The 17,178-nt window shown below is 42.9% G+C and overlaps 1 protein-coding gene across 4 annotated transcripts in view; it reads left to right on the top strand.

Moving 5' to 3' along the window:
- The first annotated feature begins 1,039 nt into the window (after positions 1 to 1,039).
- Positions 1,040 to 17,178, top strand: part of LOC311051024 (cell surface glycoprotein MUC18-like) — a 68,988-nt gene continuing 52,849 nt past the window's right edge. For 3 of the 4 annotated variants that reach the window (XM_084065374.1, XM_084065373.1, XM_084065375.1), the window contains exon 1: positions 1,041 to 1,203. In XM_084065374.1, the coding sequence (XP_083921500.1) occupies positions 1,140 to 1,203 (64 nt within the window). In that variant the 5' untranslated portion in view covers positions 1,041 to 1,139. Of the gene's footprint in view, positions 1,204 to 17,178 lie in introns of all 4 variants that reach the window. The other variant, XM_084065376.1, reaches the window with a different exon arrangement.

Genomic DNA, 17,178 nt, shown 5'->3' on the forward strand with positions numbered 1-17,178 from the left:
TTTACATTGATTGTGCCATTAACCCATTCAACGAGCATCAGCTGACACACAACACCTCCCGTCTGCAGTGCTTTAAACTGAAAGTGACCACCTGATGGTGAAGTGACTGGAGTCTGTTTCATTTCTCTCCAAAATATCTTGAATATGATGGAAGACATGATTCATAATTACTGTGATTATGATAAGCTTTACATTTCGTATCATACACCATACAGTAAGAACTCCTATAACTTTCACCGGCAAAAAAAATAAAGAAAAGAAAAATAATTAAAAAAATATTACGATACAGTATGACATCTTGACAATACCTATCGTCACATTTTAATACCACGATAGGCTATATTGTGGGACAATATATCCTGACACTCCTATAGGCGGGGAGGGTTAATCTTTTTTTTTTAATCACTTGGGGAGGGTCATTGATTTTTTTTTTAGTCAAAGGGAGGGTCATGGCATTTTAGATCAGGGCACATACATTTTCTCCAGGGGTACCCTTCTTTAAAAATCGACCTGCAAGGACATACTTTGTTTTGTTGTTACTTGTTTTTTGTTATTTATTTATTAAGTATCCATGTAATAAGCGGGATCATTGCGGCATGACAATCTGACCTTGTATTTTGAACTGTATACTTTCATGTGCTTTTTTCTGCAAACTTAAGATAAAGTATTCAATCAATCATTCAATCAATCAATCAATCAATCAATCAAAAAGCACACGTGTTGATTAAGCCTCACTGCCGGGTGTTGTTATTTCTCAACTACCACCAGCGTGGCGACAATTATCCCTTTATAGGCTGCACCTCCTCCTCCTCCTCCCCGCCCTCACGCTCTGGCCTCAGCAGCAAAGTTCCTCCTACCACCAGTCAGTCGGCAGTTCTATCTCTACAGAGTCTCCAGTCTGCACTGTTACTGTTACTGTACATCATCATCTGATCTTTCTGCTTTACGCACCATCGCGTCGCTCCTCTTCTTCTTGCCAAGAGGACCAGCCAGCCTCCGTCTCTCTCTCTCTCTTTTCACTCTCTCTCTTTCCCTCTCTCTCCCCTCTCTCTCTCACTCCCCCTCACACTCACACACTCGGCAGTAGGACGACAGCAGCAGCAGCAGCATTCAACCCAACAACAAGCACCACACACACCATGGCTTTACTAAAGAACGCGTTCCTGGGACTTTTCATGGTGTTTCATACTGTTACCTGGGGAGGTGAGTGAGTGGATGGTCAGGAAACCACAGCTTGTTACTGTTATTCATTTATTATAATGTTATGTATTCATATTTGTACCTTGGGAGTTGAGTAAGTGAGTAGTGGTCTGGAAACCACATCCTTTTTTAACTGTTATTTTAAATGCTGTCTCTAATGACCAATAAGGTCACTTCTAATCTAATCTAATGCAGTGGTTCCAAAAGTTTTTAGCTCAAGACCCTAAAGAGAAATTCGACATTTGCCCGTCGAGACACAAACCAGTGCCGCTAGATCTGCTGTTTTTACGACACACTATTTTTTATATATATATATTTTCTTTTGATAGAAATTATTAGATTTTTGAAATAGGCCTACGTATGAAAAACGTTGGAATTGTTTTTTAATTGATGAAAAGTTCGTGAAAAAACTTTTTCTTATCTTATGAAATTATTTTTGAATTTCTTTTATGTAGGAAACGAAAAAAGGGGATATTTACCTGCGACCCATAAAAAAATGGTCTGCGACCAAAACATGGGTCCCGACCCACTGTTTGGGAACCACTGGTCGAATGCATAGGCTACTGTGGTGCAGAATAAAGTTGTGTGTGCTGTTTATCTGCTCTTTGGTTTCAGGTCCTCCTGCACAGTGAGTGTGCAAACTGTGCAAACTGCAAACATGTGATGCACACTCAGCTCCTTGTTTAGACTTTCTGTAAAAAAAACAAAAATGTAAGCTAGAAATTATCACATTAAAGTTGAATGGATTGATTATGAATTTAGGCTACACCAAAATATTCTTCAATCTCTTGAAGTGAAGTCTTGAAAATGAAATATTGTTGCACTAATTCATAATCAATCGCTTAATTAATTTAAAATAGTTTTGGCGGATGATACCAACAACTGGCCATTTACATGATCTAATAGCCTACAGCACTTTAACACAATAAGCATATCATACATTCTGGCTTAATATTCATTGCACGTTTTGGAGCATGTGTGTTATGTTTATTTTTACCCCAGTCATCATCAGATTGGATTTGAATGGATACTTTGAATGGAAGTAAATGAAGGTATGCTGTTATTATGACTGGAACTTGAGGAATGAAAACTTATTTTTCTCCTGTTTTTCTGTCTAACTTGTAAATGTCTGTCTGAATGAATGAATGAATCTTTGGAAGACAGTTATAATTTGTACGTTCAGTCTTCAGTGAAATTACCATGATGAGATGTCATGATGCTTCGGCTAATTACAGTTTTCTCCGGTTCTGAGGAATTAGTAACAGCAATGTCTATGATGGTTTCTATGGCATTCATGTTTTTTGTGTGCGTGGCTGCAATCCAAACAGATCCACTGTTGTCAGGAGCCAGCAGGCCTGCTTTCTGTCAGCGGGGGTCTGTTCCCAACTGACCTACACTGGCAGGTCTTTTGGCATGCAGCCATGTTTGGATCACACACACACACACACACACACACACACACACACACACACACACACACACACACACACACACACACACACACACACACACACACACACACACACACACACACACACACACACACCTACAGTGTGACGTTTTGTGTGAGCCTGCTGTGTGCTTTGGATCAATATACACAGGTACTTGACTGTGTCAGGCTCCAGTTGCTTTGAGACAAACCTGGAGACATCTCAGTCTCTCTCTGGCAGTCAAACCCATCTACTGGAACTGTGTTATACAGATAGGAAGCTTGTGGCAACAGTATAGCCTACAGATGGACTTATGATAGTGATAACTCCTGACCATTTAACCCTATATGCAGTACTTCCTTGTAGGTCAAAGACGTGAGCTTTGGGCCTGTAGCACCTATACCGTTTAAAACTTGTTAATGAGGCTGGTTCTTTAAATCAGTGCTTGAATCATTATATGCCACTGATACGAAGTTGGGAGGCAGATTGCGGGACGCATACTTATTCGTGAGGCAGAGATGTATTTATTTTTAGAAGTGTGTGTGTGTGTGTGTGTGTGTGTGTGTGTGTGTGTGTGTGTGTGTGTGTGTGTGTGTGTGTGTGTGTGTGTGTGTGTGTGTGTGTGTGTGTGTGTGTGTGTGTGTGTGTGTGTGTGTGCGTCTGTGTGCGTGCGTGTGTGTGTGCGTGCGTGCGTGTTTGTGTGTTTGCGCCTGCCTTTATATGCACTCAGGGCGTGGTATCTCAGCTATTCAAGCATTGCAACTTTGATATTTCAAGTGATCACCTTTTTAAATCGTGCTGGTGTGCAGTAAGTCAGTTTGTGACCCCCTGTCCCCCCCTCATCCTCCACAACCCTTCCTCTCCGTGTCCCCTGGTCACCCCCCCCCCCCCCCCCCCTCAGACCCCCACCTCCCTGAAGCCCCTCCTGTCTCCATTCATCTGTGTGTGTCCCCTCCCTCCATCTTGTCCACTCATCCCCCCCATGTGAACCATTTCCTCCCTCCTCCCTGTATTGTGCTGCTCATCTCCTGTTTTAGTTCAGGCGTAGCCTTTGTCGCTGATGTCTTTTCCTACTCCTCTTCCTCCTCATCCTCTTCCTCAAATGCTCCCCTGCCTGGATCTCCCGTGTATTCAGCGTTCTTATCGTCGCTGTTGGGCAGAAACCTTGTATCTCCATATTTCATCTGCTTTTGTATTTTCTTGCAAATTAATGCCCAATTATTGTATTCTTAGCCGTATGACAGTGGCCAGTGAAAAGTATCAACAAGAGCTTGTGACTAAATAATAACTATCCATTGGAACATAGGTTATTATAATTTGTCCATTTCCGAAAAAGTAACTGTTTTGGAAATACAAGGTTTCCACCCCCACAGGGACGTTATCCTACCTGAGCTCGCCCTGGCGCCCCACAACTTTAAACACCCACCCCCCCCCCCCGCAAAATGCCCCACCTACCTCCTCTGTAGTCCCTCTCGTCCCCATAGCCCTCTGTCTCACCCACGATCAAAGGAATGTTGAGTGTTCCTGGAATGTTTGGAGAGCTGCGACGAATACTTATCAGAACCACATCGCCGCGATGGAACGAGAGTGTTTCACCACATAAATGGTGCATTTATTTAGCAACTGTACAATGTTACTTACTTATGCCTACCCTTTCTGGGGCATAGGCTGTCAAGAAGCAATCTCCAGGCATCTCTGTCTTGGGCTGTTCTCTCCAGCTGGCTCCAGGTCATCCTCATGGTCTTGGTATCTTCCCTCGGCTAAGGTGACGGTGTTGATGTCTTGTTGATCTCTCGTTGGCGTTTTTGTAGCAAGTGTTGTTTTTACGGGGTGGGGCAGCTAACCCCCGTCCTTGGCAGAGTTTACCTTACAACGTGTATTACTTCACCTGTTCACTCACACATTAACCCAGTTTTTGGAATAAAAAAAATAAAAAAATATATATCTCAAAATATTTTGTTCCAGGGACCTCCAGCAGCAAAGATTTGAGTTGCAAATGTTTGCTTTAAAAATACATATATTCAAATATTTGCAGATATTTTCAAGATTTTTCAAAAATAGCAGATCTACAAGCTCAAGCGCTATATGAGCTTGTAAATCTGCTATTTTTTAATAGCCAAAGAAATCTAAAATGACACAGATGCTTTCCTGGATTAAATGGGTAACACACGTGAGGCGGAGGAAATCATGCAAGGCACCAACCTACTCATTCGTGGCAGTTAAAGGTTAAGTGTCTTGCTCAAGGACTTTGACACTAACACAGAGAGAGCCGGCGAGGATCGAACCGGGAACCTCCCATTCCAAAGCGGCCGCTCACTCTTGAGCTACTGCCGCTCCCACATGAACCCTGTCATAATGATATCATCATAATAGGCGACGAACATTAAAAAAATAGCAGTCGTGAGCTTGTAGATCGTCTTTTGGCGAAGAGATTTTGGTGTATTGGGAGAACAGGAGGGGGCCAAGCAGAGACCCCTGGGGGACACCGGTCAACAAAGTATATAGGGTTCAAGTTAAATAATCCTATCAAAGTGCTCCTGTGGTGTGTGTGTGTGTGTGTGTGTGTGTGTGTGTGTGTGTGTGTGTGTGTGTGTGTGTGTGTGTGTGTGTGTGTGTGTGTGTGTGTGTGTGTGTGTGTGTGTGTGTGTGTGTGTGTGTGTGTGTGTGTGTGTGTGTGTGTGTGTGTGTGTGTGTGTGTGTGTGTGTGCGTGCGTGCGTGCGTGCGCGCGCATGTTCGTGGGGGCTTAATGGGCATAAAATGTTTATAAGGCAAGGCAGGCAGACATTTTGGTTTTATGTCTCCACGCTGATTAATTTTCTATGCAGAAATGTGCTATGCCTCCTGCTGTGTCTCAGGTCATTGATAACATCATTAAAAATCACTTCATTGCAGTCGGGCAGAAACCTTGTATCTCCATATTTCAACCTTTTGTGCTTTACTTTTTTCATAAAAATGGAATGGTTTCGGACGTACAAGGTTTCCACCCGACAGCAACAACCTGTAAGAGGACAGTGAGTAAAAGGACCCTGCTGCTGCTCAGATACAACTCTTTACTCAACCTTGCTGGAATTCAGTCAGCATAAAATATATAGAAAACTCAGTCTGGTGGATCAAAAGGTACATTTGGCCGCAACGCCTCTAAAAGGCAGCATTAAAGCAGGACTTTAAGCACAAGCTGTTGAGCCAGAACATTAGATCACTGGTTCTGAACGTCGGGTCCAGGGACCACCGCAGGTCCAAATGGACCCGTAAATTGACCCTTACGGGTCGTAAATGGACCTTTACAGGTCTGTAACTCTCAGAGTTAAATTTACACTGAGGATTTTACAGTGGGGTCCCAGAGATTTAAAAAAATGGGGTCTGTGGCCTAATGCATATCAAACAGGGGGTCCTTGGAAAAAGAATGGAGTATGACTACATAAGTTTTGCCTACACTGTCTCTCTCCATCATGGGCAGAAGTGTTTAATGGTGGGTTTCTAAAAAAATTAATTGTTCTTGTTAATACCCACCCAGGGGGGGCGTCCAGGTGGCGCTGGGGCGAAGTTCTTTTACATTGGGTTTTGATTCCTCAGCGGTGATTCCGGCTTGGCCGGGTGAACACAATTGGCCGTGTTCCTCACGGTTGAGAAGCCGGTGTGGGGCGGCTGATCTCTGTCGCTGCACTATAGCACCTCCTACAGGTTGACCAGGCCATCTGTTCAGCAGGGAGCGGACCTGGGAGGGATAGAGTGTTCCTCTGCATTCGTTAGGTCCTCCTAGTCAACCTCCTAACTGTCAGGTGAAAAGTAGACTCACAGGTCAGTCTGTAAACACATCGCTCAATGGAGAGAGACTGGGTGGAAATTGTTAGAAAGCTTAATAAAACAACTATATTGTACAGTAGTACCAATCCAACATCTGTAGGGCCATCCTTCATATTGCTGCGGTGACATGATTGGTTTCTATTCTTGCCGCTGTTAGCAGCTACCTTGCATTTAGATTTGCCCAGTTGTATCGTTCGGTTGGTGTAGAAATATTATCATCTGGCGACGTGAAACCAGGTGAAAGGAAGTGGCTGGTGACTCCATGTGTATCAGAGGAGACATGTGGCCAGAACAACAAGTGGTAGGAGTTGATAGTGACAGGGACTATACAAAGCATTGGCAGGAATTGGTATACTGAATGAACTGGAGAGAAGCCCTCCAAGGCTTCTGTTTAAATGAAGCCCAGTGTGAAATTGGTGTGAGAATCCTAACTCCAGTCCCTGGAGGCTATCTAAAGACGGATAGGAAAGCCGTCACATTCTCTAGCAAAGGACCCTGCTTATGGATAGAATTCACTTCCTGTGACATCAGCCAAACAGGGGAGACCAAAGGGCAGCAGACACGTCTGATCTGTGCTGCTATTGTCTTAATTATTAACATAATCGCCTGATCGCAATTAGTTAATAGCAATTATTTGAGAGAATGGCAATTATTTGAGGTAATCACTTTTATTTAGCAATTTGTGTTTTACTAAGCCTAATAGGCAAACAGAAATGTCCTTTTTATATTCCAATGCCAAAAACAAGTAAAATCAAGTCAAGTAAAATGTCACAATGGTGACAGCCCTGCTGCTGAGGGGTGGTGGCTCCGTTCAGCGCTCTGAAGATACTGTAGCTCCTGCTCTTCAGAATAAGAGAAGACTTCACTGACAATCAATGTCTTTGTTCTTGTCCGCCCGCTGAGCAAAAGATTATGAGGTTGAGCAATCTGGCACAGGATCAGCAGAGCAGCGGAAGTGGGGCTAAATTCAGATCTTTTTTTTCCTGGAACACAGTGAGGAATGCTTTGCTTTTAGGCCCACGACTAACTGACTGGTTCGGTTGTACTTAACATCTTATCAAGACAGGTTTATTTGTCAGTCACTCATACAGGTACAAGCAGCCAAATGTTGGTGGGCCATGTTCCGCAAAGACTGTGCTAACACAGCAATACAAGACAATGATAAAAGAAAAAAATAAGATAAGATCAAAAATAAAGTTAGAAGTAGAACGGTGGGTGGAACGGTAAGTATCATATCAAGGTCACTTCAACGAAGGTTATCCAGGGTCGGGTGAGTGTTGATCAGTCATTTCATCACCCAGGTTTGTCCTGCCAGTAAGGGGGATCAAACCGGCAACCTTCCAGTCACAAAAGGCACGTTTCTCTAACCTTTAGGCCATCATTCGCATCCAGCCATCCATCTTCATCTGCTTCTCCGGACTCGGGTCGCAGAGTAGAGGTAACAGTTCCCGATCCACTTTAGCTAGGCCAGCGTAGAGATAATCGCCCACCTGGTCCTTGGACCCCGTACCTGGAAAAAACCTCTTGCTCCTTTCCATGTAAAGTAGCAGCAGCTCTACTTCCAGTTGATTGACATAAGGGAGATGTCAGCCATCATGAGACAACTCATTTCGGCTGCTGGTACCGGCCTGGATCTTATGTTCTTTCAGTTTCAAGGCCATCACTACCCTCTTATAAAAACATTTAGTGTGATTTTGGGAATGTTTAACTTGTGGCCTAATAATAACCTCACTCTCAGTGATGGAAAGAGTATTGCCACCACAAACTGGTGTTTGATCTCCCTAAAGAGGATAAAGTGATATTATTAATATAATGAAATTAGAGATGCAACTCTATTAATAACCACTTAGGCCCTAATTTTTTTTGGCCATTCTAAAATAGCTGAGTAACGTGTAACATGTCTCTGTCAACTAACCGTTGTTAGCTTGCAAATCAAGTTCTTGTCATCATGCATTCATTTCATTAAAATAACTTTCAGACTTCTGCACTGGTGGGTTCCCAGTGAGAGAGAGAACACATGGTCCCCCACGATGTCCCCCAGTCCAGCCATTTAGCAGCAGTCTGCCTTTTATATCTCTAGGAGAGTCTGTCCTGTCCTCCTGACACATGGCTTCTTATCTCTGTTTTAAAATAAAGCCCTCGGTTATCTGAGCATATTGTTTATGTGTTCCCATGGCAACCGACCGGTGCAGGGAGACAGAGCAGCTCACCGCTGTGTTTGGTCTAACCTGTGACAGTGCTACATCCATCTGGATGTGTGTATACCGTTGCTGTCGGGCAGAAACCTCCTATGTCCATGTTTAAACTTTTTCATTTTTTCCCCCTGTAAATCAATGTCCTACTTTGTCATACTACAGTCACACAAAAGTAGCAAAAATAGATGATCTACATGATGTGAACTTTGCGAAGCGTCTGAGGATGACGTAGAGAGAGAGAAGCGATGCGATGTGAGCTTATATAGCTGCTATTTTTGCTATTTCTTCGACATTTCTTTCAGTGAAAGTGGTCAAGTGTGTCTGTGGGTTTTATAAATATTGAACCAATGAAAAGTATTAAAGACATAACTGTTTGTTTTGGTAGCCCAAAAACGTCCCCGTCTACCAAAACAAACAGTGAAAACACCTGAATACAATGAGTCGGCAGTGTATTTCTGCAGGTTAACACCATCGCACTACTTCAGCTGATAATTGCTGATAGAGGGAATGATTGGTAAAAAATGTATTAATTTGTTTTGTTATGTATGTTTTTAACCCATTCGGGAACGCATCTGCAAATGTCTTCTAAATCCTAACTGGTTTCTGAAAAACGTATGTTGCTATAATATCAGTGGCAGGTGCTCAAACTTTTTCATGTCAAAGACCCCCAAAATTATATGTATTTATCCGCCGACCCCATCTCAAAATATTTTGTTCCAGGGACCCCCAGAAGCAAAGATTTGAGTTAGAAATGTTTTTGCACAAAGATTTGTACACATTTTCACAATAAAAAATAATAATAGCAGATCTACAAGATCATAGCCTGGCACCGAGTGCCCTTGTATATCTATGACCTTGTATATCTGCTATTTTTGAATAGCCAAAGTATAAAATAATATATGGTTACAGCTAAAAATCAAGAATGACACAGATGCGTTCCCAGATTGAATGGGTTAACTAAATAATAACTACATTGGCTCCATTGGAACACAGGTTATTTTTCTGTCCACTTCCTGAAAGTTAACGGTTTTTGACATACAAGGTTTCCATCCAACAGCGACGATACATTCATGCTGCTGTTAAGGTTGTTGAGACGTTGTCCAGGTCCACTGGCGGCGGAACGCCAACAGGAAACAGTACCGTTGGCTTAATATGTCAGAGCTGTTTGTTGGAAGATGGAGATCAGTGGAGTATTAGGATGAGAAGGAACAATGACATTAGTGGTTGGTCATAAACAATGAATAACATGAGAATAGCTGTGTAAACGTGACGTTGATGTGGAGAAGTGGATTTTTCTAGACAGCAGGCCCCCAAATAATTGGCAAAACCGTACGATCTTAACGATATATAACTATATTTTATGATAATAAAACGTAATGGTATTTTTCCTTTAAAACCTTGTAAAATGTGTTTGCTTTGTTATATCGATAAATAGGCCATTGATCCAAGCAGAACATAATCGATTGTTTGATCTTTAAAATAAACATTTTCTGAAAATGCACGCAACCTGGCAGCCTTTTCTGACCACTGAACCCGGTAGCCAAAAGACTGCCGGGTTAAGTGGTCAGATGGGTGGGCCGCAGCCCGCAGATGCTTTTGAGATTTTCAAGTGGGCCCTGATCCAGAAAAAGGTTGAGAACCACTGGCATAGAGATTTTCAGTAGGTCACGGTTTGCATGGAGTTCCTTCCATTAGCATAACCAGGACTAATTGAGAGGTGGTCCTGGTCATATGACCTACACAACCTTTAGATAAGATATGACCATGTGCCACGTAGATGACCTGTCCCGACTCCTGACTGCTTCATTGATGGAATCACAGGGAAATGTGTGTGTGGATGTAAGGGACTTTTTAGGGTATTTAGAGGGGTGGGGGTTTGTGTGTGTGTGTGTGTGTGTGTGTGTGTGTGTGTGTGTGTGTGTGTGTGTGTGTGTGTGTGTGTGTGTGTGTGTGTGTGTGTGTGTGTGTGTGTGTGTGTGTGTGTGTGTGTGTGTGTGTGTGTGTGTGTGCGTGCGTGCGTGCGTGCGTGCAGTATCTACGTGCAGTATCTACCACAGAGTCAGTGAGAACAGTGTCCTTATCTACCCTCTTTAATCTATTTAACTATCTCTCTCTTTCTAACACACACACACACACACACACACACACACACACACACACACACACACACACACACACACACACACACACCGATCAAAAGATGAACGTTGTTTATTGTCTTGTATTTTAGTACGAATCTACATAATCCGCCCACACCCTGACCGCGCACACACCCACTGAGGGTGGAGAGGAAATTAAACTGCCGATTTCATGACCTCAGAAGTTACTTTCAACACCTTTTGCTTGTGATTTCTTGGATTGACACATCAACAGGGTCTTTGTCAGTCTTTCATCCAGTTAACTTTCATCCCTGCTCAAGTCCGTCGGTCAGTCACTTAGTGAAAATGTTACACCATTGGTTGGCCGGTTGGCCTAACAACTAACTAGCCAATCGCAGAGCGACTGTCTCCTCCAGGCAATGGGATATAGTCTATTATTTCAATGTGTTTGATTTTACTGCCTTGACCTGTCATCAATTGTTGTGTGGTTTTAGTCGTTAGTCTTCATGTCAAAGTGAGGCAGATGCTAAAATATTGACCTGAATTACCTGTATTTTCCTGCTCGTCCCGCTGTGTACGAAGCGGAAGCATTCAAAGTTATGCTGACAGTGGAACTTTTGAAAGATGCTGACAAATGTTGAAAATTTGCCCAAAATAGGGATGCTAGGGTTGGTGTGGAATATATAACCTTTTTATTAAAATGTTAAATTGTGATATTATTATTATCAAACAAATCAGACTCTCTACATTTACCAAAAAGTTGATGCAATTATTTAATTCAGTCTGACCAGAAGCAGGGATAAAACATATCCCCACCCTTCTGGTCATTCAAAAATGAATGGTTAGAAGGGGGGGATATCAAAAGCAGAGGCAGGGACCACCCCCCTCAGCAAATCCAACCCTGTGTATTCAAGTGTGTCTGCGTGCCACATTTTAGAGGAGGACTAATGGAGGCTATCGTACGATTGGCAGCTGGACATTGTAATGCGATTCAACTGTGCACTTGGCGGGCCGGAATGTTACTTTTTGATGTCCCTGTAGACACAAATAACATCCATTATCACCATTACGTGGGTCAATATGCCAGATCAGCATCAGAGGGAAACAGGGGACAGAGCAGGGCTGTAAGGCAGCTGTTCTGGGGGATTTATACTTAGTTGCTCGCCGCCGGTGTCACACATTGAAAATACCTGATCTACAAGCTCACAACACGTCATGTTGTGACGCTTTGTGGTAGAAAATTGTAGTTACGCGTAGATGGGTGTGGCCTATATAGGTATGGATTGTTTTTGATTGTGCAACCTACGGTTCAAGAGTTTTAGGACAAAACGCAATATAGGCCTCGTATATTAGCGCCACCATGAGGCCGATTTGAAAGTTTTGGGGCTGAGTATCTTGCTTCGCCTACTGGGAGTGTGCATGCAAAGCTTGGTTCAGCGGTGTCTGATATGAGATTAGCTGTGCTCATACACAGAGGCAAAAAACATAATCTCTGCGTCCCAACCTGGTGGAGATATTTAGGCATTAGTAGAGAATGCTTCCAGAACTGTGCTCTGTTGCAGTTTTAATTTCATCTACTAAATCTATGACCAAAAATGTTCAGTGACTAGTGACTACCTTTTTTCAAAAAAAAAAAAAAAACTAAGCTATGATGACTAAAACTATGACTAAATATAATTGACAATTTCATCAATAAAAAAATTACAAAATGTTAGGGAGGACTAGTGGAGAAGAGAACCAGTAGCACTAAGAAAGACAAGTCATTTTATGCTTGGTTGCGAGTAGGTGTCACTCTCCGACAATAGTCGATCTACAGGCACACAGCTAAGTAGAAATCAGGCATTATGATGCCATCACGGCCTGCCAAAATGCATTTTAGTCTACTAAATCAACGCTAGATTTAGTCATATAAAACTAGACTAAAACATTTCAGATGACTAAAATATGACTAAAACTGAATGGAATTTTATTCAAAAGGCTATAACTAAAACTAAATCAAACTTGCTTGCTGTCAAACTTAACACTGCTCTGTTGACATCAGGGGCACGTTGGGTGTGTGTTCACGTTCAGTGGTTGTTTGTGCAATGCAGTGCAAGCAATCAAGGTTGGTTTGAATCGTATCTCTAACATCAGCGCTCTTTTGTCAATTGGATGCCCGACCGTGCATTGTGCATTGTACGCAATGGAAGGAAGAAATGACGTTGGTGTTTTCCGCTGGTTTTTGTTCTTTTTGATCAGATAAGGCAAGTCGTTGGGTTGTCAACATTTTCCTTCCCATTTGGTAAAAAAAGCACTTATTCTTCTAGACCTTTAAATCAAATCTTGGTGTGTTTCAACACTTAACAGTCTGATATGTGGTCTGCTAATGGTTTTCTTGATTGCGTGACGACATAGTTCAGATTTGTTTGTAACTTAAGCTGTTATGAAAATGATAATGAATTTTATTTATGATGCACTTTTCGAAACAGGGTCACAAACTGCTGTACAGTAGCAAGATAAGATACAGCCATGAGGAAAGCAACAACAGTTGAACCTTGAACCTATATACAAAATATCAAAGGGAGAAATAAACATCAATGGCATCAATTATGACCATCCAATTATCATGGAAAAAGAGGCAATACTGTACATACATTGTACTATGAAATTAGGTTTTCAGAAGTGATTTATAAGACGACACTGACTTTGCCAGCCTTAGATCCTTAGGCAGGGCGAGCCTGATCGTTCCAGGTGATGCGGTGAGTTTTAGGAACAACCTGAACCTAGAGGGCCCTATCTAAGGATCTACAGCTGCGCTCAGGCTCAAACCTCTTACTGTATCTCCATATTTTAAATTACTTCCGTAAATTAACGTCCTACTTGATCATACTACAGCGTCACAGAAAACCATCAAAAGTAGCAGATCTGCAAGCTCGAAACGCGGCGCGAAGCGACACGTTTTGAGCTTGTAGATCTGCTACTTTTGCTATTTATTTGAATCCTGAAAAGCAACAGTTTCCACCTGACAGAGACGATATCCAAAATGTAACTTCACAAGGAACCTGGTCTTGAAGGGCTTTAAAAGTCATCCGTATAATCTTAAAATCAATTCTATAACCCACTGGCAACCAGTGAAGAGAAATTAGGATGGTTGGTTGTAATACGGTCCCGTTTCTTGTAATTCGTTAATAATACAGACAGTATAGTCTTAAGCGTGACGAAATGAAAGCATGAATGACCTTTTAGAGGTCTGCAAACGATAAGAAGGAAGCTTTTGTTGTTTTAGAGGAGAACGACTTCATATGAAACGCATACAAAAAAAAAAGCAAAAGATATATCTCCACGGGGGAAGCACGGCGAGTATAAGCCTTAACCAAATATCAGCCTTGTCTGCAGATGTGCGCTGAGGCATTCCATCGGTAAGACATATTAGAAGACCTCAAAGCACTTTGGATGCCCTCGCTGCACTGTGATGTACTGCTCTGCATTTGGCTCCGGCCTGCAGGGCAGAAACCCTTCGTACAGTATCAGGAGGCTTGTGCCTGTTTTATACTTGGTTGCATGCCGGTATCGCGCACCCAAAATAGCCGATCTACAAGCTCACAACGAGTCACGCTGTGTCGCGTTGTGAGCTTGCAGATCGGCTATTTTCCGACGTGGTATAAGTCAGGCTTTATAGTTTAGAGACCACCTATTTGTGGGCTTGTAGATTGCCTATTTTTGGTATAGTATAACTCGAGTATTAGACTTTAGAGATCACCTATTTGTGAGCTTGTAGATCAGCTACTTTCGGTATAGTAAAACTCAGGCTTTAGACTTCAGAGATCACCTGTTTGTCAACTTGTAGATCAGATATTTTCAGTATAGTATAACTAAAGCATTAGACTTAAGAGATCACCTATAGATACTGGCATGGTGCCTCTCTCTCTCCCTGCCTCTCAGAGTCAACTCTACACTGACTGTTACCACTTAAAGTCTCCTTGTCTGGCCTTTGAAGTTCCCTGAACAGATGGACAGCTGTGTACACCTGGTGCCCCCCTCACGCTCCAAGTAACACACACTCCCTTCCTCCCTCCCTCCCACACAACCTCAGACAAGGATCGCATTACCCCATGTTTTTATTATCCCGCACATTCAAGAACGCACACGCACACACACATGCGTGCGCGTGCGGACACAGACGCCGTCACCCCCACGAGTCTCAGTTAACGACCGCTCGGCTCGGCTGCCGCCCCCTTTCTCCCGGCCATGTCACCTTCTCCTTCTCATCTTAACGGCCTCTTGTCATCGAGTTCAGGTTGCCCCATAGGGGTTGTATATCGTGATTATCTCAGGTCCAGTGACGCTGACACTGACACAGAACTTCACTGTGTGGCTTTACTGATACATGCTGTGTTACTGTACCATATAGATCCAAGGCATTCATGTGCTGGGCTTAATTGGCGAGTGAGAGAAGAATGTGCGATATGTAGCTGTAGGCAATATTGTTCTGCCTACGTTGTTGCTAGCGCCGTCTGTTGCGATCCCACCATCCCTTCCCGACCACAGCATGGCATGTAAAGACCCCATTCTGCTGCTCGATGAGGTGATAGCCACGCATAGGGAAGGGAATTGATACGATTTTATGAATCGCCTTCGGGGTTTTTCAGTGTGAAAAGGAAACAGTAAGGCCTACAGAGTTTTCAACTGTTTTATTAGTTGTGAACACGGTGTTCCAGTACAGAGAATGTAACTGGTGTGTTGCAAAGCTAGTTTAGAGCTACTGCAAATGTTCAACTCTTGTTCCTATGGCTTTACATAATACAATGTAAATACAGCTGCCTGTCATTATCATAAAACCACGATATACTTCATATCTCTGCTGTCCGGCAGAAACCAGCTAACTCCAAAATGTTCATTTTTCAGGAAATGAAAAAAACTAAACAAAAAGTAGAGTTAGGAGGTTTTGTTCATCATTGATAAGAACAGCTGAATGGACCTCCTAGCTCACAATGAGGTTGGAGGTCAAAAGGGGGTGAAGCCTGGAGTCAGCAAAACCAGCTAACTCCACCCCCTTTGGTAGAGTTAGCTGGTTTAGCAGAAAGTTTGAGGATCCAATGGAGTTAGCTGGCTTTGTCAGAAGCGCTTTTTAATAATTTTCATTGGTTCAATATTGTTTTTACCAACACACAGATGTAAAGGGTGTTCAATAGCACTGATTTATGGAAAAAAAATGCAAAAGCGTCAAAATGGAGTTAGCTGGTTTCTGCCGGACAGCAACGAATATATAAAATACTCTATAAAATACAGTTCAAGTATGTAGTACACTACATATATCCTATATCACAACAGGCAGCTGTGTTTTTAAGTGCAATCCCGCCCATGGTCATAAACCAGCCACAGACATAACAAGCTGCTGGTCTGTTAAGAGTTTGTTTGCAAAGCTGCTGCTTACCTCCTGCGGGTTGGACCCATTAAACACTAGAACCAAGGCTGCAGTACCTGCCTTATTACCGAGCCACTGGTGCACTAGATAAAGGTTCAATAGAATACATCAAATTCATCTTTTTCTTTCCTGTTTTTCTGTCTCATTCAAATCTAGCACAAAAAAACTGGCCTGTCTACATTTAGAGTCCTATAAAAAAGGCAAAAACTGTCCACTCCACACACAGTCACACAGTTCAACCGCAATTATTACGTCTGCCTACCAGAGCGTGGCAAACGTCCAGACACCAAACATCCACAAGCCAATTTTGTGGAGAGGACAGAAGCAGTGTTGGAAGCGTATATTCCTCGAGGACTGCTGCTGTTTTAAGACTCAAGGGTCATTTTAAGACAAAGGTGGGTCCGGGGACCCACAAGGGGTCCGTGAGGTGGTTCCAGGGGGTCCCCAGCTAAATGTGTTCACATAGCAACACAAATCTTGTCCCTGGCACAAAATATTTTCAGATGAGGGTCCGTGGCCAAATACAAATGAATGTGTGGGGACATGAAAGTGACATGAGTTTGAGAACCACTGATTTATTTGACACGCCCATGTGTTTAAAGAAAGACCATGAGAGTGTACCTGGCGTCCATTAGGGTCCATTAGCTTCCTAACTATCAATCATTTAGCTGGACCCCATGTTGAGGACCTCAGTTCTACGGTATTTCCATTAGCTACACACACATGCATCTCATGGTCATGGTGAAACGGGCCAAAATGCAGAAGCTGCTGGTGGTTTAGTGCCTTGCCCAGAGGCGGGGGGCGGGGGAGGGGGTTCTGACAGCTTATGGGCCCTGCTGCATAGCTGCAAACCCTCGACTACTTTTAGGATCTTATTTTTTACTACAGATCCAGTACAATCGTCGAATATGGGTTCTGCTCCGAATCCATCATATAGTCGACAGGTCATAATTTAACTCAGAAAGTGTACTATATACAAATGGAAACAAATCGGAACACTCTCTGAGATGAATTAACGCTGAGGATTCTAACCACCTTCAGTTGT

The sequence above is a fragment of the Gymnoscopelus microlampas genome, assembly GCF_963454915.1.
Source record: "Gymnoscopelus microlampas genome assembly, chromosome: 8".
Classification (NCBI taxonomy): Eukaryota; Metazoa; Chordata; class Actinopteri; order Myctophiformes; family Myctophidae; genus Gymnoscopelus; species Gymnoscopelus microlampas.